The following is a 23,659-nucleotide window of genomic DNA, read 5'->3' as shown; positions in this document are numbered from 1 at the left end:
TGTAATCTATGAAAAGTTTTTTAATGTTTAAAATGACTGATGAAATAAAACTTGTGCTAATCAAAACAACTTATCAAACTTGTGCTAATCAAAACAACTTATCAGTACCACAATCACAAATATAATATTATATAAAAAAATATTAAAAATAATTTAATTCTAATAAGCTTAACTTTGCTTGTTTCATTTGGCTATCAGGCTTAGGCTCTTGGACCAAACATACTGGACAGTTCACTTGTTGGTTGATCACTTGTCCTAGATCATAGCCCTGTAATAATAATGTTATAACTTAACTTTTTTAAAACATAAACACACCTTTCATAAGTGCACTAAAAAGTGGAAATTAATGAAAATACACTCAAAAGGAATAATGAAAAGTGAGAAGCACTGAGCAATTATTTACTACTACATTTTTGGACAGTGGTCAGCAGTGACATATCATTACACACCGGCTATGCCCGTTGATTTTGATCTAGGGGGGTTTGTATTGTTTCCTTAGGCCAGAACTTTCCCTCATTTATTTTTTGTTTGCACTTCCCATAAAATGAGCTGCATTTGAACAATCCCCTGTAACATAGTTGTTAATTCTAGTAGTCTCTTATTCTCTTGACGTCTCCCTCACTCTTTACCCTCAGCTCATCAGAATGTTTTTCACAAACATATTTATATAATTTTGGTTGGTAAATATTCTAGTATCACTTTTCTATCTCCCCCCCCCCCCCAAAACAAACTCGGATATTTCTATTTTTTTTAGTCTTAAAGACAAACTCAGACATTTCTCAACTTAATTATTCAATAAGAAATATTTTGCTTATCATCTCCCCCCCCCCCCATATCAATTTTGTTTTGTTAGTTCACTTTGTCCACTATGTGGTGAGTTTTTGTTAACTTTGTACACATGCATTCATGCAGCTGTTTCCTATTTTAAGGAAAAAGAAAGAAAATATGCTTAAAAATAAAAATATGGAAGTTTATTTTATGTTGCTAGACCTTTGTATTTAAGCTTTTATATGAACTGCATCCTTCTGGGTAAATACCAAAATGTAATAGCAAGCTTGTGATTTGTCATGAATTTTGGCATCCAGACTGCGAGCTATCAAAACTTTTCTTAGTGACCCCCCTAAAAGATAAAAAGGAAGCTGTGTAAGAAATTGTATGCAAATCCCCTCTGTATGTGAGCGTGATAGTAATGTTTTGTTTGGTGTAATGCACAAATTGTATGACAAATTTCCTTACAGACAATAAAGATTATTATTATTATTATATTTTAAATAATATGCATTTAACTCCTGGGTACAATTTTTATGAGTCAAAGTAAAGAAAGTGTATATGTCAATGTGCTAAGATATTAGTTGATAAGAATAAAATAAGTCAGCATGGTTGGGTCTTATAATTAGTGTTAGTTGTATCTGGATAGAACCTTAGAGGTCTATTTTGAGGGAGCTATTTCATAGGAGGAATAATTTTGGTTTTAATTTTGCAAAGGTGTGAAGATGTATTACATGGTTTTGTATCAAGATAAAAAGTCTAGCATCCAGAGGATGTGATGCTATTTTAAAATGTATGACATGCATTCTAGCAATAAATATCATTATAAACCTGGTGGTGGCACAGATGGGGGTAGTGGTATGTGTGTAGTCAGCCAACACAAATCACCCCAGCGCTAGATCAATCGTGACGAGTTACGACGGTCAGCCGAGACAAGTGTCAACATGACGGTTCGGGAAGGATCGGCATCGTGAACAGAGCTCAGAAGCGTCACGAGGGATGTATTCATGTGATGAAACTAGATACGTCAAGCGATGTTCTGTCCGGTTCTAGAAGGCCAGCAGGGACCCTATATAAAGAGCGGAGGTGTCGCAGACAAGATGGTTGAGAGCCAGGGTCGGTCCGGTCCGGTCGACTACAGCACAGTTCAGTGTGTTTCAGCGGCGTGGTTCTGTAATGAGCATTACGACGGTTCAGTGCGGAGTACTGTCAAGTACAGTTGAGATGAACGGCGTCTTGATCTTGGTCTGTGATAGAGTACGACACAATGAACCCAGTGTGTGAAGTCAGTCTTAAGCTGCTAGACCCAGTGCAAGACTGGAACAAGACAGAGAGGCCAATGCAAGAGTTCATACGGTTGATACGGAGAGATATTTGTACAGCCTGTGTTACGTGTTGCCAATTGTACAGTATTGGCTGTAATTTATTGGACATTAAACTGTTACATTACTTTGGAACCCTGAGTTGTCAAGTTCTTTTAAGTTGGTGGTGTGTGGTGCAGTTTACAGATAGCCTGGATAGTGAGATTCGTTACAATATGATGACTCTTGACTTCCTAAATGTAATTGACACCTTTCAAAATGTGATGACAGTTTCTTGTGTCTACTCTATAACATCTCCAAATTTCTGGACAAGAATTAGGAAAGTAAACCTCCATTAAGTTTGCATGATTAAAATCAGATGAATAGTTGGCCACATAGTAATAAGCTGCTGCTATCAGTAGTCAGTCAGAGCTGCTAGTAAGCAACTATTTGGCTATCTGTTGATCAGTAAGTAGCTTCAAATTAGTCAGCAGTTTATTGAAAAGCTGTTTGAGATCAGGGAGTGAGTGATAGATAGATCTTCAAGTGAGCCATTTGTACATTATATCTTACAGTGGCCCGACCAAATAGTGTGGACAAAATAGCACAGAACAGATATTATTAATTTTAATTTTATTATTATCATTTTGCAGTAAACACTTCAGATATTGAGAAATATGAATATGCAAGTGTAATAGAATTGCTAATTGAATAAATTCAATATATATCATATTAACTTAGATTTTTTATATGCACTTCAAAAACATGCAAGCATACTTCCATACTTGTCAGATTGACAATAAAGGAGCTTCACAAAGTCAAATTGTATGCAGTGTCACATAGAAACTCCATCAGTGCCTTCTTTCCATACATTGGCAATATGGCTGCAGCAATAAGATGGAGGTACTTTGACTTGCTTGCAGCTTACTTTGATCTCCAGCATTGTATCAAAGAATCCTGTTCTCTGTGTACTCCTGTTCTCTCAGGAAGTGAGTGATCAACTTGTAGACATTGGGGTGATAACCATCAATAGACAACTGAAATACATCCCATACCTCCACTCAATTGTTTGTAAATGGTAGATTGTCCTATATTCAATCTCTAATATTCCATAATGCTATTGGCAATCATGGAACAATATGTCGTTTAGTCTCTTGCAACCAATATAGTTGTCCTTCCAGTAGTCATACAAATTTCCTACAACATCTGCATCATTTAGTTCTTCAAAGGCAGCAGTACTTATATCCCAAATAGAACAAACGCAAGGGCTAACAGTATCTTGACAAACATGCATAAAATTCTTATCATCGTGATATATATCTTTAATATTTTCATCTTGTACTTTATGCCAGATACTTTGTCCAAGATGGAATACACAACCGACACGTCGGATAGCCGGGAAGTAGGACACTTTTGAGCTAACCCTAACCCTTCTTTTCTATCATGTGTCTGCCTCCTCTTTCTCAGTCTGCCTTCATTACCCATCACTCTGTCTCCTTATTTTTAAAATCTCCCTAAGTCTTAGACCAAACAGCTTGCCATGGACTGCGACAGGTAAGGGGAGATAAAGAGATCCTGGTATTTGAGTAGGTGTCAATCCGAGGACAAACTACCACAATACAGTACTTTGGCTCCAAGTTCCTCTAGACCTGAATCCCAGATGGCCCGCTCTTGGTCAACCGGTTGGTCACGCTGAGCTACCAGCACAGGTCATCGACCTATGCAGGAGGGCAGTGGCTGGAGGGTCAATCAGGGAGCAGCTGTATCTGACACATGTCCGATGCAACAGCTGACTGAGTATAGCACCAGTGTAGCCCTGGAGGGCTCATTCTGGACATCTGAATGGCCCATCCCTTGTTGGACTCGATGGCGGGTGGGGAGCACAGGTGCCGAATTACTACTAATGTCCATGGACAAATAAACCCCCTAAAAATTACTTGCCCCAGATTTGTGTCTAGGCAAGAGACGTCGAATAGAGGCAAAAAAAGAGGAGGCCACAAGAAGCTTTACTACCTCATGGTCATGGTCAGGTGCACAGAAGAGGGGAAAAACCTGACAAAGATGAGCCCTTTTCTCATCTACAAGTCAGTAGTGGGAGAACCCAAGAGTGAATCTAAGCTGCACAAGTCATCGGAACTTCTCGTAGAAGTTGATAGATACACTCTGATGGATGCAGAAGAATCTGTGATCTCCAAGTTGAAGTCATGCCACACAAGAGTCTGAACACCAGCAGAGGTGTAATCAGCTCTAGAGACCTGCTGGAATGTTTAGAGAAGGAAATAGTGGAGGAAATTGAAGGAGTCACCCATGCTGGGCACATTACCAGGTTCAGGGATGGTCAGGAGGTCAAAACCGCCACTATTATCCTCACATTCAAAACTAAGAAACCGCTAGAGTATGTGAAGGCAGGATACCTACGAGTTCCAGAGAGGCCCTTAATACCTAACCCCATGAGATGCTTCAAGTGCCAGGGTTATGGACACGGCGTGGCAGTCTGCAAGAGGAACACTGTGTGTGCCAGATATGCTGGAGAGGGTCATGAGGACAAGGGCTGCACAGCCCAGTTCAAATGACCAAACTGTTATGCTGGCCACTCAACCTACTCCAAGGACTGCCCTGTGTGGAAACAGGAGGTTGCTGTGCAGGAGTACAAGGCAAGAAATTGATGTACCTTCAGCCAGGCTAAGTCGGCTGTATTGGCCCTACCCAAGGGCCAATTCGGCTTGACAAAGACCTATGCCCAGGCTGTGGTTAAGATAGGAAAATCCATAGCCACACAGACTACATTGACCCCACCACCCCCTCCTCCAACTCAGAAGAAAACACTGCCAAAGCATACACCTCTAAAAAGACAAGAAAGCCCTGTTGTCATGCTAAAGAATAGATTCTATGTGCTTGCTGATGAGAGCATAAAGACTGAGCAGCATGTCAAAACCAACACTCCGGGAGAACCCGGAGACATTATGTCTGACTCAGGTTCTCCTCAGAGAACCTAGTCAGACATCCCAACATCTACTGAGGGGAGAAATCAAATCAAAGAAGATACCTGAAGTGAGGGAGTAGGAAATAGCTTCCACTCTAAATGGAGTGATCTCCCCTCTTCAGAAAGATTTCCCCCAAAAGGGGGATGTCTTCCTCTCCTTTCAAACACAAGTCTAAAAATACAAAAGTGACTGGAATAAAGGGAAATCCTTCCGGGGGCCTCCCAAGGCCTAATAGCTCCAAGTAGGTTATTTAGAATAAACCATGGATTCCAGGATTGTGCAGAGGAACTGTAGAGGCCTCAATGCCAATTATTAGGAAATGCAGTTACTGATGGACTCAGAGACTCCTGTCGCTGTCTGCTTATAGGAAACATTACTGAAAGATAACATTAAATTCCGAAGCTACACTTACAGCAGGACTGTTGAAAATGCGGAGAGAGCATCAGGTGGAGTCTGTATCCTTGTGAAGGACAGCGTCCCCCCATGAGAGGGTAGAGCTACAGACCACACTACAGGCCGTAGCAGCTAGGACAACCCTACACAAGGTTATCACTTGCTGCAGCCTGTATCTACCACCAGGCGCTCCATTGAACCCAACAGACATGGAGAACCTCATAAAACAACTCCCTAGGCCCTATATAATTCTTGGGGATTTCAATGCCCATAACACTATGTGGGGATCCAACAATACTGACACAAGAAGTCGTATGCTGGAGGATATGTTCCTCCAACATGATTTATGCATATTTAATGATGCATCACCGACCTACTTGCACCCAGGAACTGGATCTCTCACATGCATTGACCTCACCGTATGTGTCCCCAGACTTCTGGACAATTTTAAATGGTCAATAAGCAATGATCTACGAGGAAGTGATCACTTTCCAATCATCATTGCCAACAATCTCCCCTCATTGGAACAACCTCAGTGGTGGAAGCTGAATAAAGCTGATAGGGAACAATTCCAAAAACGATGCTCCCAGGATATCACAGAAAATATCCTTAATGAACAGAATCCAGCTGATACCTTTGCTGTCAAGCTACTTGATATTGCCCAGAAAGTTGTTCCTCTAACCTCTGCAAATCCGAAACGGCCTAGTAAACCATGGTTTGATACAGCTTGCAAAAGCCCTATTGGCGATAGGAAAAAACGTCTGGCTGCGTTAATAAAGAATCCTTCCCAGCATAATCCTTCCCAGGAACTTAACTTGCTAAAATCCAGTATTTATTATACATATTATAAATATGTCCACTCTATTTTGTCTTGTGCTATTTTGTCAGGACATTTTTTTGCTACTCTGTAGGGCAAGCAAATTTTACACAAATTATGAACTAAATCTTGACTGATTCAGACAATTCATTAAATACACTAGTTTAATAAGAAATTACCTCTTCATCAATTTGTCTGGGTAATAGAGACTGTATGGTTCTTTGTGATAACTAATCAATAGAAAGAAATAGAAAGAATGGCATAATAGTGATAAAATGTATAAAAGATATACTACAAGTGATGCTACTAAGCCTACAACAAACACTTACATCAATTTTCACTGTGGCATTCAAGTTGCCAGCTTGAATAAACACCTCCATTTTCATCTTTACTACTGGTAGTTCAACTTTTCTATTGCACTCCTTACACCAAATTGATCTGTGAAAAGAGAAAAAAAAGAGTTCACTTCAATGTGATACCACAGATTGATTTATTCACAGTCTCTAATTGGAATTCTCAATCTAATTAAATTGGGATTTTAAAATGATTTAGAAAAAGTTCTTAGATATTTTCCTTTTAATTCTTTACGCTGATTTAATTTCTTTCTGATTTTGTTGTTTTTTGATGTTCTGATAAAATCATTACACATATGTAGGAAATGTTTTCATGCAGCATCAACATCAATTATAATTACTACACTTAGTAATAAATCATCATTTTTTCATTAAAAAAATGAACAGCTAACACAATTATTTCACTCAGTACTAACCCAGTATCAGATAAAGTAACAAGTCTATCACTAGCACAAAAGTCACACTCGTCCCAAGAATATGCATTACTGTCATCAACACTTGTTATTGTTCCTGATCAATAGAACATTTGAGAAGAAAATAATACAAGGATTAGATGAAAATGAATATAACATATAAATATATACATAAGTGTGAAAGAATGCCAATGCAGTCTATAGAAAGCCTTAAAACATGAGGCAAAGTAAGAAAGGAATTCTTGATTTTCTACTTTGATAGGTATTCTATAGAATGACTAGTACTGCTTTTAGCAATGTATGAAATGTTGATTTAAATTAGTTTAGTTTTTCTTTGAATAATGTTTCTATTCACCAGTAATCTAAACTGCCTTATACTAAGTAAAAAGTTGAACCAAAAGATGTTTCACAATGTGTTGAATGAGAGGTGAAAGAAAATAAATCTAATATGTCATCAAGGCAAATAGGACTATTAAGAAGAAATCACTTGACTAGAATATTGATTTAAAAGCTCTAGCTGCCTATTATGACACATAAATATCAAATACCTTCAACTTTAATTTAAAGTTTCACTCCAATGAGTTTATACAAATATTTAATATCACAAAATGATTCTTTAAAAAAAGTGAATAGCACTATTATACAACTCCAACCATTATTGTAGATCTATATGTTTCTGAATGTACACAATGTATGAAACTTAATGAACAATTTCTTGTGTTTGAGGCATTGAAATAAAACATTGTACAAAAACAAACTGATATTTTGCCTTTTTTAAATATGCTGTGTGTTTGTAGTAAGTTATATAAGTTCAAGATTGGTTAAATCTATATATAGAAAATAAAATGTATTTAGGACTAATTTTTTTTTTTAGTGGGGATGGCCATATGTGTTTTTATGTTATGAAATATAAAAATTTCTGGCTGTCCTCATTATGATTTGGAGGGGGACTCTGATCCACTAGACTGAGATTAGAATATAATTTTGTTTCTCTATGGGCTACACTGACAGGGCAAAGGCATTTCAATATTTATAAGGTCTATAGACTTGAATATATAGTGTCAAGATTTAAAACAGATAACATTCCAAATAAATGTCCTTGTATACATGTAAGTGGACTAGAGGACTAAATTGCGAAAAGAGTGTCCCTGCATCATGCAGGGCAGTCTTCTAAAGGATAAAGAAAAACCTCTGACAAAAAATGTGGGAGTAGATGGGCCAAATTAAGTTTTGGGTCATTCCATCAGTGGATAAAAGTTCAGGTGAAAATAAAATTGACGATCCATGGTGGCGACTGAGGAGGTCAGAGCAGTCAATAGTTGCGCAGTGCAGGACGGAACATTGTCCTATTGGGGCATACTTTGCCCGGTTCCACACTAACTTTGACTCCCAATGCTGCCACTGTGGAGAGAGCGTCGAAACAGTGTCGCATGTCTTATACGAGTGTCCACAGCTACGCGAGCTAAGGGGGGGACTTGCCTGTGCAGTCACTCGACTTGTATGCTAGCTATGAGGCATTATGCCGGACAGCTAAGTTTCTTGCCAGAGCACTACGGGAGGACTAGTCCTTCCTGCTCTGATTTTTCAATAGGAGTTCATCTCAGGTGAAAATAAACAACCTTGACCTAGAGTTTCAGCAAAGTACGAATATCAGCTCCATTGGAAAACAAAAGGATTTGTAAGAGGTGATGGTCTAAATTGTTGATAGGGGTGTCCCTAACAGGCTGCTCCATGTCATCTAACTTGTACCAAGTCAACAATATAGGAGATATAGAAGTACAAGAAAAGGGGATCCAAAACTATTAGCGAGCATTAAACTGAATAAAGCATCTGGACCTGATTCCGGCTAGGTTTCTCTAAGAACTAAGCAACGAGCTAGCACCAGTATTCAAAATACTTTTTAAGGGATCTCAACCAGGGCAGCATACCAAGGGACTGGAAAGAAGCTAATGTCACTCCCCTATTTAAAAAAGGAGAAAAATCTGACATAGGAAACTACAGACCAGTAACTATGGCCTACTTCAGTTGCAAAGAAAATATGGATCATCTCATGGAAATGAGATGAATGCCTGGGCATTAGCTGTGGTAGGAACAATGTCACCCACACATCAGTTCCCACCTCTCCACGCAGCTGATGTATCCAAAGGAATGGCAGTGCCGATACAGTTTTGGGTCAGCTGTGTCATAGGTTCTCCCAGGGTGTAGCACTGGGTGCTGCAAACTACCTTAGGGTCACCAGCTCCTGATATTTCCTCAAGGTTGACTCCCAAAGCCTTTCCCATGATTGGGTATAGCTGCAAGGCAACAAAGGTTTTAATTTAGAGTTTTCCTTCTCCTAGGAAAACTCTGAATTCTGAATCTCGAGTATCACTAACCAGCATCGCATGTTAAATCCTAAACATTATTAACCACTTGGACAACACAATGCCCTTACTCCATACCATCCAATTTGTTGTACTACTTGTTGTCACTCTAATTAGCACAACACAGCATGTATTAAAATTCACTGATTCAAGTCTGACTTAGCAGGTACACATTTATTGATATAAGATAACAATTTGTAATATACTGGCAACTTCAGCCATCAATAAGCACATATTATGTTTCATATCAATCAATTCAGAAATCCAATTGAATATTCATAAATAAATTACACAACTAGTAATGCTTCATACCTCTAACCACTTCTATGTCCAAGGTTCTGACCATGTGGTCAACTCCCAGAACGAGACATCTTTACCCATAATTCTATTGTGGACCCTTGTTTCTCACATGAAACATCATGAATACAAATATAAAGTGTGGTCTGTGCTTCCCAATCAGACCATGCCACTATAGCTACTAAATAATGATGTGACAGTCTGTATTTTGTAAGATAAGATATGCTAAAGAAATAGCAACAAAAAAAAACAACATATACCTTGAACTGTAACTAAACTTCCTGGTAAAGAGTCACTGCTGACTTTAGGTAGGTGCAGTGCACTTTGGTTAACCCTTTCCCACTCAGAGGAATGAATATTAATATTCCAGCTTTGACAAGAAGTTGAAGAAAGTATTGTAGTCATATTGTCAGCAGTGAGCATACCTTTTGAACAAATTGAATTAGTTTCTTAAATATAATTTGTACATTGATGAATAATGACAAAATATATAAGTTGAATTGATATAAAATAGCCATAGTTTCTTGAGGAATTATATAATGGTAATATTACATAATCCTAGAGAATGAATAGAAATATACTGACTAAAATCATCATCAAACTCCATTTGAGAAAAGGTTTGAGAAGAAGTTTTAGATCTAATATCTATATATATAATTCTCTTCATGGCTCAAGAGTTTGGATGAGAAGAAGTAAAGGAAAGATCACTCTCTTATTTCTGTGGATAGTCATCCCACGAACAAACAAGAGGGGGGAGGGGGGAGAACAAGTATTCACCGGTCACTACGGATGGTTGCCTGGTCGTGCAGTTTGCGTGTTGGATGTCATTTAGATTTATCAATAAGTTCCGGGTTCAAACCCTACCCTCTCCCATCCCCCTTCGTCCTGCAAGAGGTTTGGACTAGGAAGTAAACTATTGTCAACTCTGAAGGAACATCCGAAACATGTAAAACATTTTACAAGCAAACATTTTATAAACACTAAATAGCAGCACCGGACTTGACCATTGTGACCAGGAAGTCATGGAAAGAGAACAAGTAATCTACTATGTATATTTACCCGTCACTAAATAGCAGGGCCAGACTTAACAATTGTGGGGCCCTATGCGAAAAGGATTTCACAGGGCCAAGTTGGATAGGGAAGCAGATTATACGTGAAATTTAAGAGTTTGTATTAGAAAATAAATTCGTCTATGCATTTTATTCATTCTTTTGTACGTACAGAATTACTTTACAAGCCTTTCTAGCAAAGTCATGCAGTATATCATAATAATTCTGTTTCCTACATAGATCATGCTCAATAGCAAGATTTACCAAATGTTTCAATCTATCTTTGAGAATTGTTGACCTCAAGTAATTCTTCATTAGTTTGAGGTGCAAGAAGCTTCTTTCACCTGATTACACAATTACGGTTAATGCATAATGCTGTTTTTATTTATCACGCATAGAATTGGCGTTTTCCATATTGAATGACACCCCAAAATGACAATTTTTTTATATATATTTCCATATATTTTAAGGACTTTTTCGTATACTTTGCAATTTCAGGAGATTTCCAGGAACTCCTGGTAAATTGACAGAAGGGCGCGGGAAATCTGTTTTAAGTTATAAAATGGTTTAATTTAATAATTTATACACCTTGAATTAGCGCGGGTACTATGAAAGTGCGGGGCCCACTGCGGTCGCATAGGTTGCAGTGGCCTAAGGCCGGCCCTGCAAAATAGCAGCGTATGCTACGCCACCGGTCAACTAGTAATTATTAAAATGAACTTGTAGTTTACCAGCATACAAATCACAGTAACTCCCAGCTTAAGTTAAGGGTAGATCTAGAATAACTGAATCTCCTTCTGGATCTTATTGCAAGGTTAAGTTAAGGGTAGATCTAGAATAACTGTATATCGGTTTGGAGGCAGAACGTGACATTAAAAAGGAGAGCGATGAAACACAAGTGTCAACCCACCATTGGATTCAAGGGGTACCATCTCCTCACTTGAGTAACACCCCCTCTACAGAGTTGGGGTCAATTTTTTTTTTTTTGAAATCAAACAATTTGAATACAAAATATTAACTTATCTTAATTATAAACACTAATTACTTATATTTTAACTATTTTTTTTATGTTGGCCAATTCACTGGGCTTATGCAGAAATTACAGTTTATGAATAAAAGTAGTTAAATACCTATAATAATATATCCTACTTATTAATATTGTAACTCATTTACATTGTATGTCATGCATTGATTGTAACTCATTTATATTTTATGTCATGCCGCACTCTAAACAAGTAATTAAGGGCTATAAATTCATATTTGAATTTTGATCAACTAAATATATTATTTAAAAGATTCTCATAAATTACACATTTTAATATGCATCTGCCTAACCAATTATAACAGTTTTAATCGGATCAAAAGGGTCTAATTTCTGCACTTGACCACTCATTTCTAAATGTAATTGCAGAAAATAATTAAAAAATGCATATTCAAGCCATTTTTGCCTCTTTGATAATCAACTAAGAAATCTGTGCTGAATCAGCAATTATTTATTGACTAAAGGATTTTAAGAAATATACCAACAATCAAGCCTCATATTAAGACTGTTGGTCAAATTGGGTTTTAGGATATGTGTATAGTCCCCAACCATACTAAGGCAGAGGTGGCTAACCTTTTGTTTCCATGTGCCAAATTGTTTCACTTCTACTACAGATGCACCTCACACAGTTGTACTTCCTTTTATACCTTTGAAATAGGAACATTTGGAGAGAATTGCAAGTTCTATCTTTACAGTGGATGGCTGCCTGGTCGTGAGGTTTGCGCGCTGGACTGTCGTTCGGATTTATCGATGGTCGAGGGTTCAAATCCTGCCGCTCCCATCCCCCGTCGTCCTGCGGGAGGTTTGGACTAGGAAGTAAACTATCTTCAACTCTGAAGGAACATCCGAAACATGTAAAACATTTTACATACATTTTTTACAGTAAAACAGTTTCCATCAAAATCAATGATAGGATGGGTGAATGTAGCAGTTGTAGAGGAGGGGATTTCACACACACACACATAATACATTTTACTCTATGGACATTTCTGAATTAGCATTGATCATTTTATTTCTGAATATAATACTAATTAAATAAGAACACTATTTGCAGTTTTAAATTAAAAAAAAAAATTCTTATGCAGGCAATTTAATTAATTTTAATTAGATTTTTTTTTAATAAATTAGAAATATTATTAGTTAAATTTGCAACTGAAAGCTGTTGACAGTTCTTCACACTTGAATCGGACAGTCATGACTTTATTTTGTTTTAAATTTTTTTTCATGGATGAAAATGTTTGCTCGAATCTGTATGCTGATCTGAATTGGCAATCACTGGCAGTGCTCCACTTAAGAGTTTAATAAAATTTAATTAATAATATTCGAAACCTGACTCTGCTTTCTAAAATATGTTGGTCTCTCTTGTTTTTATGGAGTGAATCAAGGTCAGTAAGTCCTTTGTCACAATCATTGATGTGCCAGATGTCACAATCACTTATATGCCTCTTACTACTGTCACGTTGAAGATGAACTTGACCTGAACTGTACAACCAATGATCGTGATTGCCAGGATTTAGAAATCGTTAGTTGATAAGATTATCATCTAAAGGTTGCTAGTTGATAAGATGATCATCTAGAAGTTACTAGTTGATAAGATGATCTAAGTATATTATTAATATATTCAATGAAGAAACTTCTCATCGTCAAATACAAATACTTTAATTCAGAACTTGGAACAGCTATTCACAATGATTACAATGGTAAACTGTAATTAAATAATATGGTTAATATATCTCTACTTGATTAGACGATCTACACAATATAATAATTTATGTCTTCTTCCTTTGAATTCCAACTCGAGACTAAAACAATTCACATCTCAATCCTAACACTTCTCCGCTCAGACTGGGGAAACTATCTAGAAGCTTCCAGACTTTCTAGCGTTACCACATGGTTAATATCTCTTTGTTGCATGGCCAACCAGATCTGACCAATAAAATACAGCTTAACGTACAATAATTAACATTTCTGACCAATCACAATTACTCTAATAAAAGGTTGCTGTATACTTGGATTTTCCCGAGCTAGCTGAACCTTGAGCTAAAAATAGACAATGCGTACATGACATCCTTCAAAGATGTTTAAATTATTATCAACTCATCTTATAAAATGCTTTTTTGGGTGACATCACAAATAGTAGCAAAGTCGTTTTAAAAAATGAAAAGAAAGTGCATGCTCAGATACATGATGAAAAAATTATGAAAGTAAATGTGTCTTGTTAATGTCTGCATTCAGAGAACAATTTCATTCATCTTATTTTCAATAGTTTTATCACTTTTGAGCCAAGGCAAGGGTGATGTCGTAAGATGCTTCAAGTATTGCTTCTTTCACAACTTCTCTTAACAAACAGAATTTGCCTCTTTTTTTTTCTTGACCACACATTCTTTGTGAAAATCAGAGTTGGACATTATCTTCTGGTATACTTCTATTTCAATTTCACATTTTATAGGTCTGAAAGGGTTCCAAAGGACTGTCAATGCCGGGGGTGAAAGTGGGGATAAGCACCCACTTTCCAAGAAATGCTCCCATGGCTTGCGTCTCTAAATGCCTCTGACAGTCAAATCCAGCTCCTGGCCTTCACGTGTGATTTTCTCAAAAATCCGGCGGAACCTGTTCTTACAAACTGGCAGGAGAAGGGATGAAAGGCGGAACACTGGCGCCTCAAAACCAGTTTTAGCTTCGTGTTGATGGGGCATGTCAGCCTAAATAACGCAACCCATCTAGGAGAAGGAAAACTCTGACTCCAAACCTCCACTCTGTGGCGATACTCCCCCGTATGGGTATCGGGGCTTGGAAATGACCAAGAGAAATAAATAACCCCACTGCCTTTCCACTTGCATTTCACTAAATGAATAATAGTGGACCTTCCCCCCCTATAGGTGCTTTTTGACAGAGGTCTGGATTGCACTACACCAGACAGAGGTCCATGTCTCACTACATTCTAATACTAGACATAAACCCATCATGAAGTGTTTTTTTTTTCTGGATCTGGTGAGTGTGATATCGTGAAGGGGCCTGGATCCAGGATGTGACGATTCCACAGAGCATACCCAGGGCACAGTCCACTTTAAGCTTTCTACTGCAGAAAAGTTCCGTTTGGAGAGCTCTATGGATGGCGGAGAATGGACCATTGGCCAACCCCACCTTGTCCCATGGATATTCCGGTTACAGTCTTCAAACCTAGATGTTTCCTTTTATGTCAGTATTGGAGAAAATTGCCAAGACCGAAAACTCCCTTAAAATGCGGGGACTATATATTTATATATTTAAAAAAAGCCTGAGGAAACACACAGCCTACACTAAATGCCAAGGAATTTAACGAAAAATCCATACGAGCTCAGACGTCGCCTCGTAAAAGGTCTGCGCATGGCAGTTTCTTCCAGGACTGCCTGTGATAAGTCAGCTACTGGAAATAAAAAACAGACTAGCAGCAAACACCTAAACCTTTTGCAACTCAACATCTTAGGCCTACAAAACAAGACAACAGAACTCCAACACATACTCAAGAAGCATGATATACACATAGCGCTATTGCAAGAAACACTACTGTCCAAGAAAAAAATAATCATCACAGGCTACACAGTACAGATGCCTTTGCACCAAATGCCAGGGAATTATGACCCTCATAAGAAAAGACACACAAGCCACAGTAAAACAAATACAGAACAATACAGACATCGACACGCAGGAAATACTTCTTTGGAGAGGAGGAACAAAGTACACCATCAAAAACTACTATTGCCCACCATCATCAACAGCAGAAATAGACATACAACTACCACACTACACAAGGACAATAATAGCTGGCGACTTCAATGCACACACACCTTCCCTAGGCTACCCACACTACAACAAGTGTGGCAAAGAAATAGAGGATGTAACAAATGCCTCTAACCTACACCTTTTGCAAAACAAAACTACACTTCCAACTTTCCTCCACAGAGCACACAACACAACTAGCAGACCTGACCTAACTTTTATCTCTACAGACATTACCGACTCTTCTAAAATAACAGTACTTGAAGACATAGGTAGTGACCAGAGGCCTATACTCCTCAATATTTGAACACCAGGTAGATACCAATCCAACAAAACAACTAGATGGAACTATAAAAAAGCTAACTGGGCAGCTTTTTCACAAGAAACAGACACAAGACTATCAAGCATAATTGAGACAGACGTCAATTCAACCTACACAACTATAGTCTCCAACATCTTACAAGCAGCAAAAAAATACATCCCTCAAGGCCAAGTTAAGAAATACAAACCTTTTTGGACACCTGAATTAGATAAATTAGTAAAAGAAAGAAACATGGCCAGGAAGACTATAGAAAAAAAACCTACTAGAGAGAACAAGACAACGTACAACAAATTGACAGGGCTTATAAGATACAAAATTAAAACAGAAAAAAAAGAAAAAGTGGACCACAACATGCGAACAACTAGATCTAAACAAAGATGGTCGAAAGGCCTGGACCCTTCTGCACTGGCTAGCAGGAAAGAAACAAATAACAAACCCCCAACCTATAAAAGGCACTGACGACATAATAACAGAAAACCTTAAAAAGGCTGAAACCTTCAATAAATATTTTGCCAGCATTAACAAGTCAAAGCCAAGAAAACAACTGGACCAGGCCTTCAGTAATATCTTAAAGAAAGAAGAAAAAGCTCCAACAGTCAACTGTCAGATCTTTGACACTCCCTTCACTCTACATGAGCTCAATACTGCCCTAAAAAGCCTCAAGTCAAGAAAATCCCCTGGACCCGATAAAATAACAAATGAAATGATTCAGGGACTAGGACCACAGGCCCAAAACTGTATACTTAACCTTAACATGGAAAACTGGAGACATACCACAGGAATGGAGAACCGCAAACATAATACCCATTTTAAAGAAAAATAAACCACCTGGAGACCCAAAAGTTATAGACCAATATCTCTAACATCCAACATTGGCAAAATGGCAGAAAAAATTATCAATAACAGACTTTATTGGTGGCTAGAAAGTACTTGCTCACTCCACAATGCACAAGCTGGCTTCAGGAAAGCAAGTAGAACAGAAGACCACCTCTTTCGTTTTATCCAGGACACAGTAGAAGGGTTTCATGAAAACAAGCACACTACAGCAGTATTTATAGATTTGCAGCAAGCCTATGATAGAGTGTGGAGAAAAGGTCTATTTTTGAAGATGAAAAAAATGGGCATCCATGGAAAAATGTACAGCTGGATCAGGGCATTCTTAAAAAAACAGAACCATTCAAACCCGATTCGAAGGTGCCATCTCTAGTAAAAAAAAGTTTGGAAGAAGGACTACCTCAAGGTTCAGCCCTTAGCTGCACTCTCTTTCTAATCTTCATGAATGACCTCCCGGACCTCATTTCTGCACTTTATGCAGACGACCTTTTAATTTGGACTACAGAGAAATATCTAGTGCTGACTAGATCCAAACTAAATAGAGCCCTCACAACTATCTCCACATATTCAAAATTATGGAAAATGGAAATAAACAAAGAAAAGTCAGTTTATTCAATCTTTAGCCACAGCAACAAAACAGCAAAAAGAAACTACATCCTAAAAATAGACTCTCAGCCAATAAATAAAGAAGAAAATCCAACATATCTTGGTGTAAAACTAGACCAAAGACTGTCTCTAAAACACTTTATGGCAGATTTAAAAGAAAAGGCATCACAAAGATTAAACATAATAAAACACCTAGCAGGAACATCCTGGGGAGCTGAAAAGAAAACCTTAAGACAGTTATACACTGGATATGTCAGATCTGTAATGGATAACTGTCTCTCCATACAAGTAGCTGCCAATAAAACCTATCAATCATCATTAGATACAATCCAAAATCAAGCCTTGCGGCTAATTAGTGGAGGTATGAGAACTACTCCCACAGCAGCCTGTGAAATAGACTCCAATATTGAACCTCTTAAGTTAAGGCGCAACAGAGCAGCATTAGAAGCTATTGAGAGATACAGAAGGTTGGAGGACGATCATCCAAATAAATTACTAACACAGAGAAATAGGAAAAACAACCAAAAAAAGCAAAGGACTCTGATCCAACTTACTGACGAACTAGCCCTAAAACACCACCTACCCAACAACAGAGAAAAAATTACCAGGTTTTCGAACATTACACCCGGACTAAACTACAAACAACCAACCATCAAAACACATTTACTAAATAACACCTTAACAATGCTGGTCTTGGTGCCTTCCTGGTCTTCCCTAAAAATAAACACTTTGAGATAAGCGCACCCTGTGGTGATTACTGCTCAAACTTCCAAGCCGAAATTGAGGCAATTACCATAGCACTTCAGACAGTGGAAAACAAATTATATGAAGGAGTGCAACCACCACCAGATATTGTTGTCTTTACAGACTCCCAATCTACTCTGCAAGCACTTAACAGCAGCACCTCAAACAGCCCAAGAGAGTTGACAACACTCATTGTGATAATCCACCAGATGATATCAAAATTAAATATCAATATTACACTACAGTGGATCCCTGGACACATTGGCATCATGGGAAATGAAAAGGCAGATAAGCTATCAAAGGCAGGTACATCTATGGAACAACCAGATAGACCTGTTAACTACCTCACCCTAAGGTCAATGTTAGTCAACAATCACAAAGAGGAGTGGCTCAACCAATGGGCATCAGGAAACACAGGCAGAGCCATGTACAGAGAAATGACTACGCCTAACAAACTGGACAGTATTAACTTCCTCCCCCGCAAAGAACAATCTACAATCTTCCAACTAAGAACAGGACACACACCACTATTAAATTACCACCTGAACAAAATAAACTCCACACAACTACCCCTTTGCAGACATTGCGCCCACCCCTTTGAAACTGTAAACCATATCCTCTTTGAATGCCCCTTCCTAATCCACCTTAGGCAGACCCTACTTCCACTACAGCCCAATATAACCAACACCCTGTATGGCAGTGCTGAACAACTGAAGAAAACAGCACACTTTTTTTCCTTGGCACAGTCTGCAAAAGAGCTCACAGCTCAGCAGCAATAAAGCTGGCTAGAAGAAGAAGAAGAAGAAGAATAGGTCTGAAAAGATTTTTTCTGTTATCCGAGATATTTTGCTCACAAACAATGGTTATTAATTTTTCCAAATGGACTCAAAATGTCTTAGAATTAATTTTCCCACATTTCATTAAACTGATGCTTCCTATCCTATGTGTTCATTAATTAGGAAATATTTAGTCATTTCTGAGTAGAAGCATCCTATATCTTATTTCATGTTAAGTTTGTGTTTTGTTCTCAGTTAATTTTTATCTTTATATTTCCCTGTAGTACTTTTTTTACTACATGACAGTATGCATATATATAACTTTTGGGATGACAAATGCATTTAAAAATCTTTCTATCATATATAAGTTTATTCAATTATAGTATTAAAAAAAAAAAAAAAAGGCAGAACTATCATTCACCATATGCAATTATTACCATAAAATAATTCATTGGAAACAATTAATATCAGTGGTAGGTGTCCAACTATTCATAAGTGTTAAGGGCGGAATAAACAAAAAGAGGCATAAGCCCAAAAATATAAAAAAATTAAGGTCTTTGATTACAGTCTTTATTAGTAAGACGCCTTTAAAATCTGAAAAAAAATCTATCTTTTACATTTCGTGTTCTGGGTATGGGGCCCATGTGGGTCTATGCATCATAGAAGCTAATGAGTTAAATTCCATTATTCTATTCTCTGCAGATCAGTTTTATTATTTTTTAATTATTTTTTTCTTCACATTATCTCAAGGGTGTAGTGGCATTACTTGTTGGCACTTTTGGCACATGCATCATAGGTTGACCACCTCTGCACTAAGGTGCCATTAGCTCTTATCAGCCTTCAATGGGTTAAGACAGTGTCATTGTCATTAAAATAGTTGGAAAAAGGTTGAAAAATGTTGGACATGGAGAGCTCATCTTTGCAGATACATTATTATTGGACCTCTTTTAGAATTAAAATAAAAAGGCAAAAAAATAAGTCATCCAGTAATACAAATGCAGAAAATGACATGATAAAATTATACCACTAGAGCTGTAAAGAAGTATAAATCCATAAAGGGTACAAATGAGCTGACCAGCTATTTGGATACTTTAGTGGAAAAAAAAATGTTTTCTTAAATAACATATCCTGGAAAATGTATTTATCTAATGTAATTTCTGTTTATCTTTGTAGCTAGAAATTCTACACTATAATGCATACACAAGTTTAGTAAATATTTATGAAACACATACTACAATATATTCTGATATACATACCATGTTCATACCAAACATCTCGAAATAAAGCTATAGATAAAGTCCTGTCCAAAACACAGCCAGGGCTTACTTCCAAAAACAAAAGAGTGGTGGTGTCATTGTTTACAAAATCATCAAACACATAAACTTTGTGTATACAGCCAGGCTTGTAAAGAAATTTTAAGAACAGTTTTACATTTAACATTTTTTTTTACAGTAGAACGCCAATTATCTGGATTAATTGGAAACAGGTAAGTCAGCATTCGGTTAACCAAATGCGAAATATTATACATGATCCATTCCACCAAAAATATAAAGAAAATATGTAAACATAAAAATTCAAGTTAAGTATACAGGGGAATAAAGCACTATACATAGTAGACTGCCAGTATTAAGAGAAATAAGTGATGATCTTTTGCTGCAAATCAGTAAGACCACTTAGATATAATACTGTAAAACAAAAACAAAATGGCAGTCAACTGATGTCCAGATAAATGACGTTCTACTGTACTTTTGTGAAACTCAATCTAAACATTGTTTTAAATAGAAATTTTAAAATTTATTCAATTGTAATATCCATCAGTTTCAATATGGAACAAATGAAGAAAAAGTAGAATCAAATATTAATAAATATCTCTGTCTGCAAATCTATGAAATGTTTAATATAGTAAAATATGTTTTCAATAATAAAACTTTCAAACCTTCATTCCACCAGCAATTATTTTGGCCAGAAATGAAATACGACTGTTTCTTGTCAACTAAAAATAAAAAAAATATTTTTAAAAATTTCAGTTGTTAATATGACATTTAACTAGAAAATATTTTGGGGACATTAACAGGAATTTGTTGTCACTTAATCGCAAAAAAAAATATATTTTACAAAACATTGCTGTTAAGGCTTTGAATTTAACTACACATTTAATTGAACAATCTATTTTTATATTTATGTATTCTTACAGTGTGTCCTCTTTTCCATTCATAAATTAGCACAAAGAGGAGAAAAACAACAAAGAAAAGAGAACTATTAAGCAGGGTTATGAAAGTTTCTAGCATGCTGATGGGGAGTTTGTACTTTTGTGAAGAAATTATACAATTTAGAAGTAAATGTGTAGTAATATTCTAGATAATATATTGTTTAAGTGAAGCCAAATGTGTTTTAATTACTTTAGTTCTGTTAAATCATGGTGATGTCAACATTATCAGAGCATATTTTATCTTCTTGCCAAGGTGGGGCAAAATACAAGAGGCAAGACAGTTAAGAAATATCATTTCAGTAAGTTACCCACCTAGTAGAAGGAAATATGTTCCAAACCTCTGATGCATTGGGAAAATTTTGGGAGTCAACTCTGAGGAAATATCAGGAGCATCCCAAACTGTATTGACACCAGCCATTCCTTTGGACACATCAGCTATGTAGAGGGGAAAGGGAAATGCTGTGTGCACGACACCACAGCTAATGCTCATGGTTTCATCTCATTTCTATGGATAATCTAAAGTAGCTTTGTGACAAAAGAAGGCCATAGACTAAAAAAACTACAATACAGATACAACATATTTTTGTCGCTTTGAAAAAAGTAAAGGCTTTTACAGCCCCCTTATTAGTGGGAAGAGACCCCACTGAGAAATGCAGATCTAAGGCTTCTTGAATGTTTTTACCAAAAGTGCCTGTGCTCCATTATGGTCAAAGATATGGTAAGACTAATAATGGTGCTCTAGTAAATGCAACATGGAAAGAATAATATAAAAAAAAAAGGTTTCCAAATGCATACTAAGTGATGATTCAGAATAAAAATTATTGATATTTTCAAGGTTGTTTTTGGGCGATAAACATAAAATGCATAGGTTACTAGTAGCAGAGATTTAAAGATACCTACTAGTAACCTATACATTTTATGTTTACCGCCCAAAAACAACCTTGAAAATATCAAAGTAATTTGTTTGTTTGTTAAGATATGCACTCAACACATATTTTTCAACAGAGAATAAAAGTCAATTCCGATTGTTAACTCTAACTAACCTTTTGAATGTCTCTAAGTCTGACAAGTTTCAAATTCTCAAAATCTTCACAAGGTCTATTTACCCTGAATGTAAAGTCTCTTCCAACTGGTGTTGCCAGTAAATAAGCAAAGTTAGGAGATCTAGAGACAGACTAAAATAACAGAACAAATAGTGTAACAATTAGCATTAATATTAAGCTACAGTATCCAAATAAACAACTAATTATTTTATCATGCTTCATGTGTGCAAAATTCCAATTAAAAAAATTAAATTAAAAAGAGTTATATACACACTGAATAAAAAGCAAGACTCCCACCATTTCATGGCTGTAGTCAATATTGTATGGGATTTCCCCACACTCTGAAATTTGCAATCTTTATAAAGCTCATATCAACTCACTCTGCCTTGTCTGGTAAAAAGTTTGCACACACTATTTCTCTGACACCCACTCTAGGATCAAGCTAAAATTCTGCACAATTATTTCTTTTACCTGATAACACAAGAATCAGTATAAAAAATTAACCAATTAGTTAGCTAAAATATGCCTTTTAAAATTCAATAAATAGATAGTTCTTATGAAAAAGTTCATCAAAGTAACATGAAATAAACAGAATCTAATTACCATGACAGACTGTTTACTTTGTGACTGATCACTGCTGTGTGGAGCAACTTGAGTCCAAACTAAGTCAATGAGACTAAACAAGTCTGGCTGCCTGCAAAATGGTAATGATAATATGGCCATTATATGCTTTGCACTTTGTTTTCAAAAACAGTACAAAATAGTTTATTTCAAATCAAAGAAAAGATTATTATCAATTTAAATACAAGTCTAGTCTAAAGGAAAAAAAAAAGTTTGTATTCAATTTTATCAAAACAGTAAAAGTCTTTATCACTGCCCAGGTTATGGCCAATCAAGACTTACTAGATTTAATGTTAACAAAAAACATCATAAAAAACATGACTGTTGTATGTGACAGCTTAGAAAATAACAATGTTACTAATCTGAGCTGTTAGGTGCAGACTTTCAGTTGTCATGACACCATTTCCATATTTAGTTTCCTTTCAAGTTCACAATGTAAGTCATTATGACTAAAACGCATTTTGGTTAAACAGTAAGCAGGAAAATTTGAATGCTATAACACTTACTTGTCTTATTAGTTCTGAAATTTAAAAGAAAAAAAAAACTAAAAACATAAGAATTCAAAGAAATGAAATGCAAATAGTTCAAACTAACTTACTTGTCTTTGTTAGTTCTTGAAACCAAACACAAACCCTGAAAGGTGCATAGTTTTCTCTCTATCTTGTACAAATTCTCTAAGGCTGAATAATTGTCTGGTACTGTAACTAGCATCATAGTGCCAGCAGCATCTTCTAAGAGGAGCTGATGCCTACATACAATTCAGACATTTTACAACAGGAGTTAATGTCTACATAAAAATAAATTATTTTACAACAGGAGTTAATGTCTACATAAAAATAAATTATTTTTCAACAGGAGTTGAATTAAAAGTTTATATTTTAAAGTTTTCTACAATATATAAAATGAGTTTAATGAAAGACAATGGAATCTTTTACAAAACAATAGTTACCTACGCATGTAAGCAG

The 23,659-nt window shown here is 36.5% G+C and overlaps 1 protein-coding gene across 1 annotated transcript in view; it reads right to left on the bottom strand.

The window, feature by feature from the left end:
* Positions 1-23,659, bottom strand: part of LOC106069605 (DNA repair-scaffolding protein-like) — a 40,187-nt gene continuing 16,528 nt past the window's right edge. Inside the window, exons 10-19 of the mRNA XM_056036153.1 lie at positions 23,293-23,442; positions 22,677-22,767; positions 22,074-22,205; positions 20,758-20,814; positions 20,078-20,222; positions 9,950-10,114; positions 7,033-7,126; positions 6,593-6,701; positions 6,443-6,493; positions 1-268 (exon numbers count right to left, since the gene is read on the bottom strand). Of these exons, the coding sequence (XP_055892128.1) occupies positions 143-268; positions 6,443-6,493; positions 6,593-6,701; positions 7,033-7,126; positions 9,950-10,114; positions 20,078-20,222; positions 20,758-20,814; positions 22,074-22,205; positions 22,677-22,767; positions 23,293-23,442 (1,120 nt within the window). The 3' untranslated portion in view covers positions 1-142. The remainder of the gene's footprint in view (positions 269-6,442; positions 6,494-6,592; positions 6,702-7,032; positions 7,127-9,949; positions 10,115-20,077; positions 20,223-20,757; positions 20,815-22,073; positions 22,206-22,676; positions 22,768-23,292; positions 23,443-23,659) is intronic.

This window comes from Biomphalaria glabrata, chromosome 7, assembly GCF_947242115.1.
Source record: "Biomphalaria glabrata chromosome 7, xgBioGlab47.1, whole genome shotgun sequence".
In the NCBI taxonomy this organism is placed as follows: domain Eukaryota; kingdom Metazoa; phylum Mollusca; class Gastropoda; family Planorbidae; genus Biomphalaria; species Biomphalaria glabrata.
The sequence above is the reverse complement of the archived record's forward strand: the minus strand, read 5'-3'. Positions and strand labels throughout refer to the sequence as shown.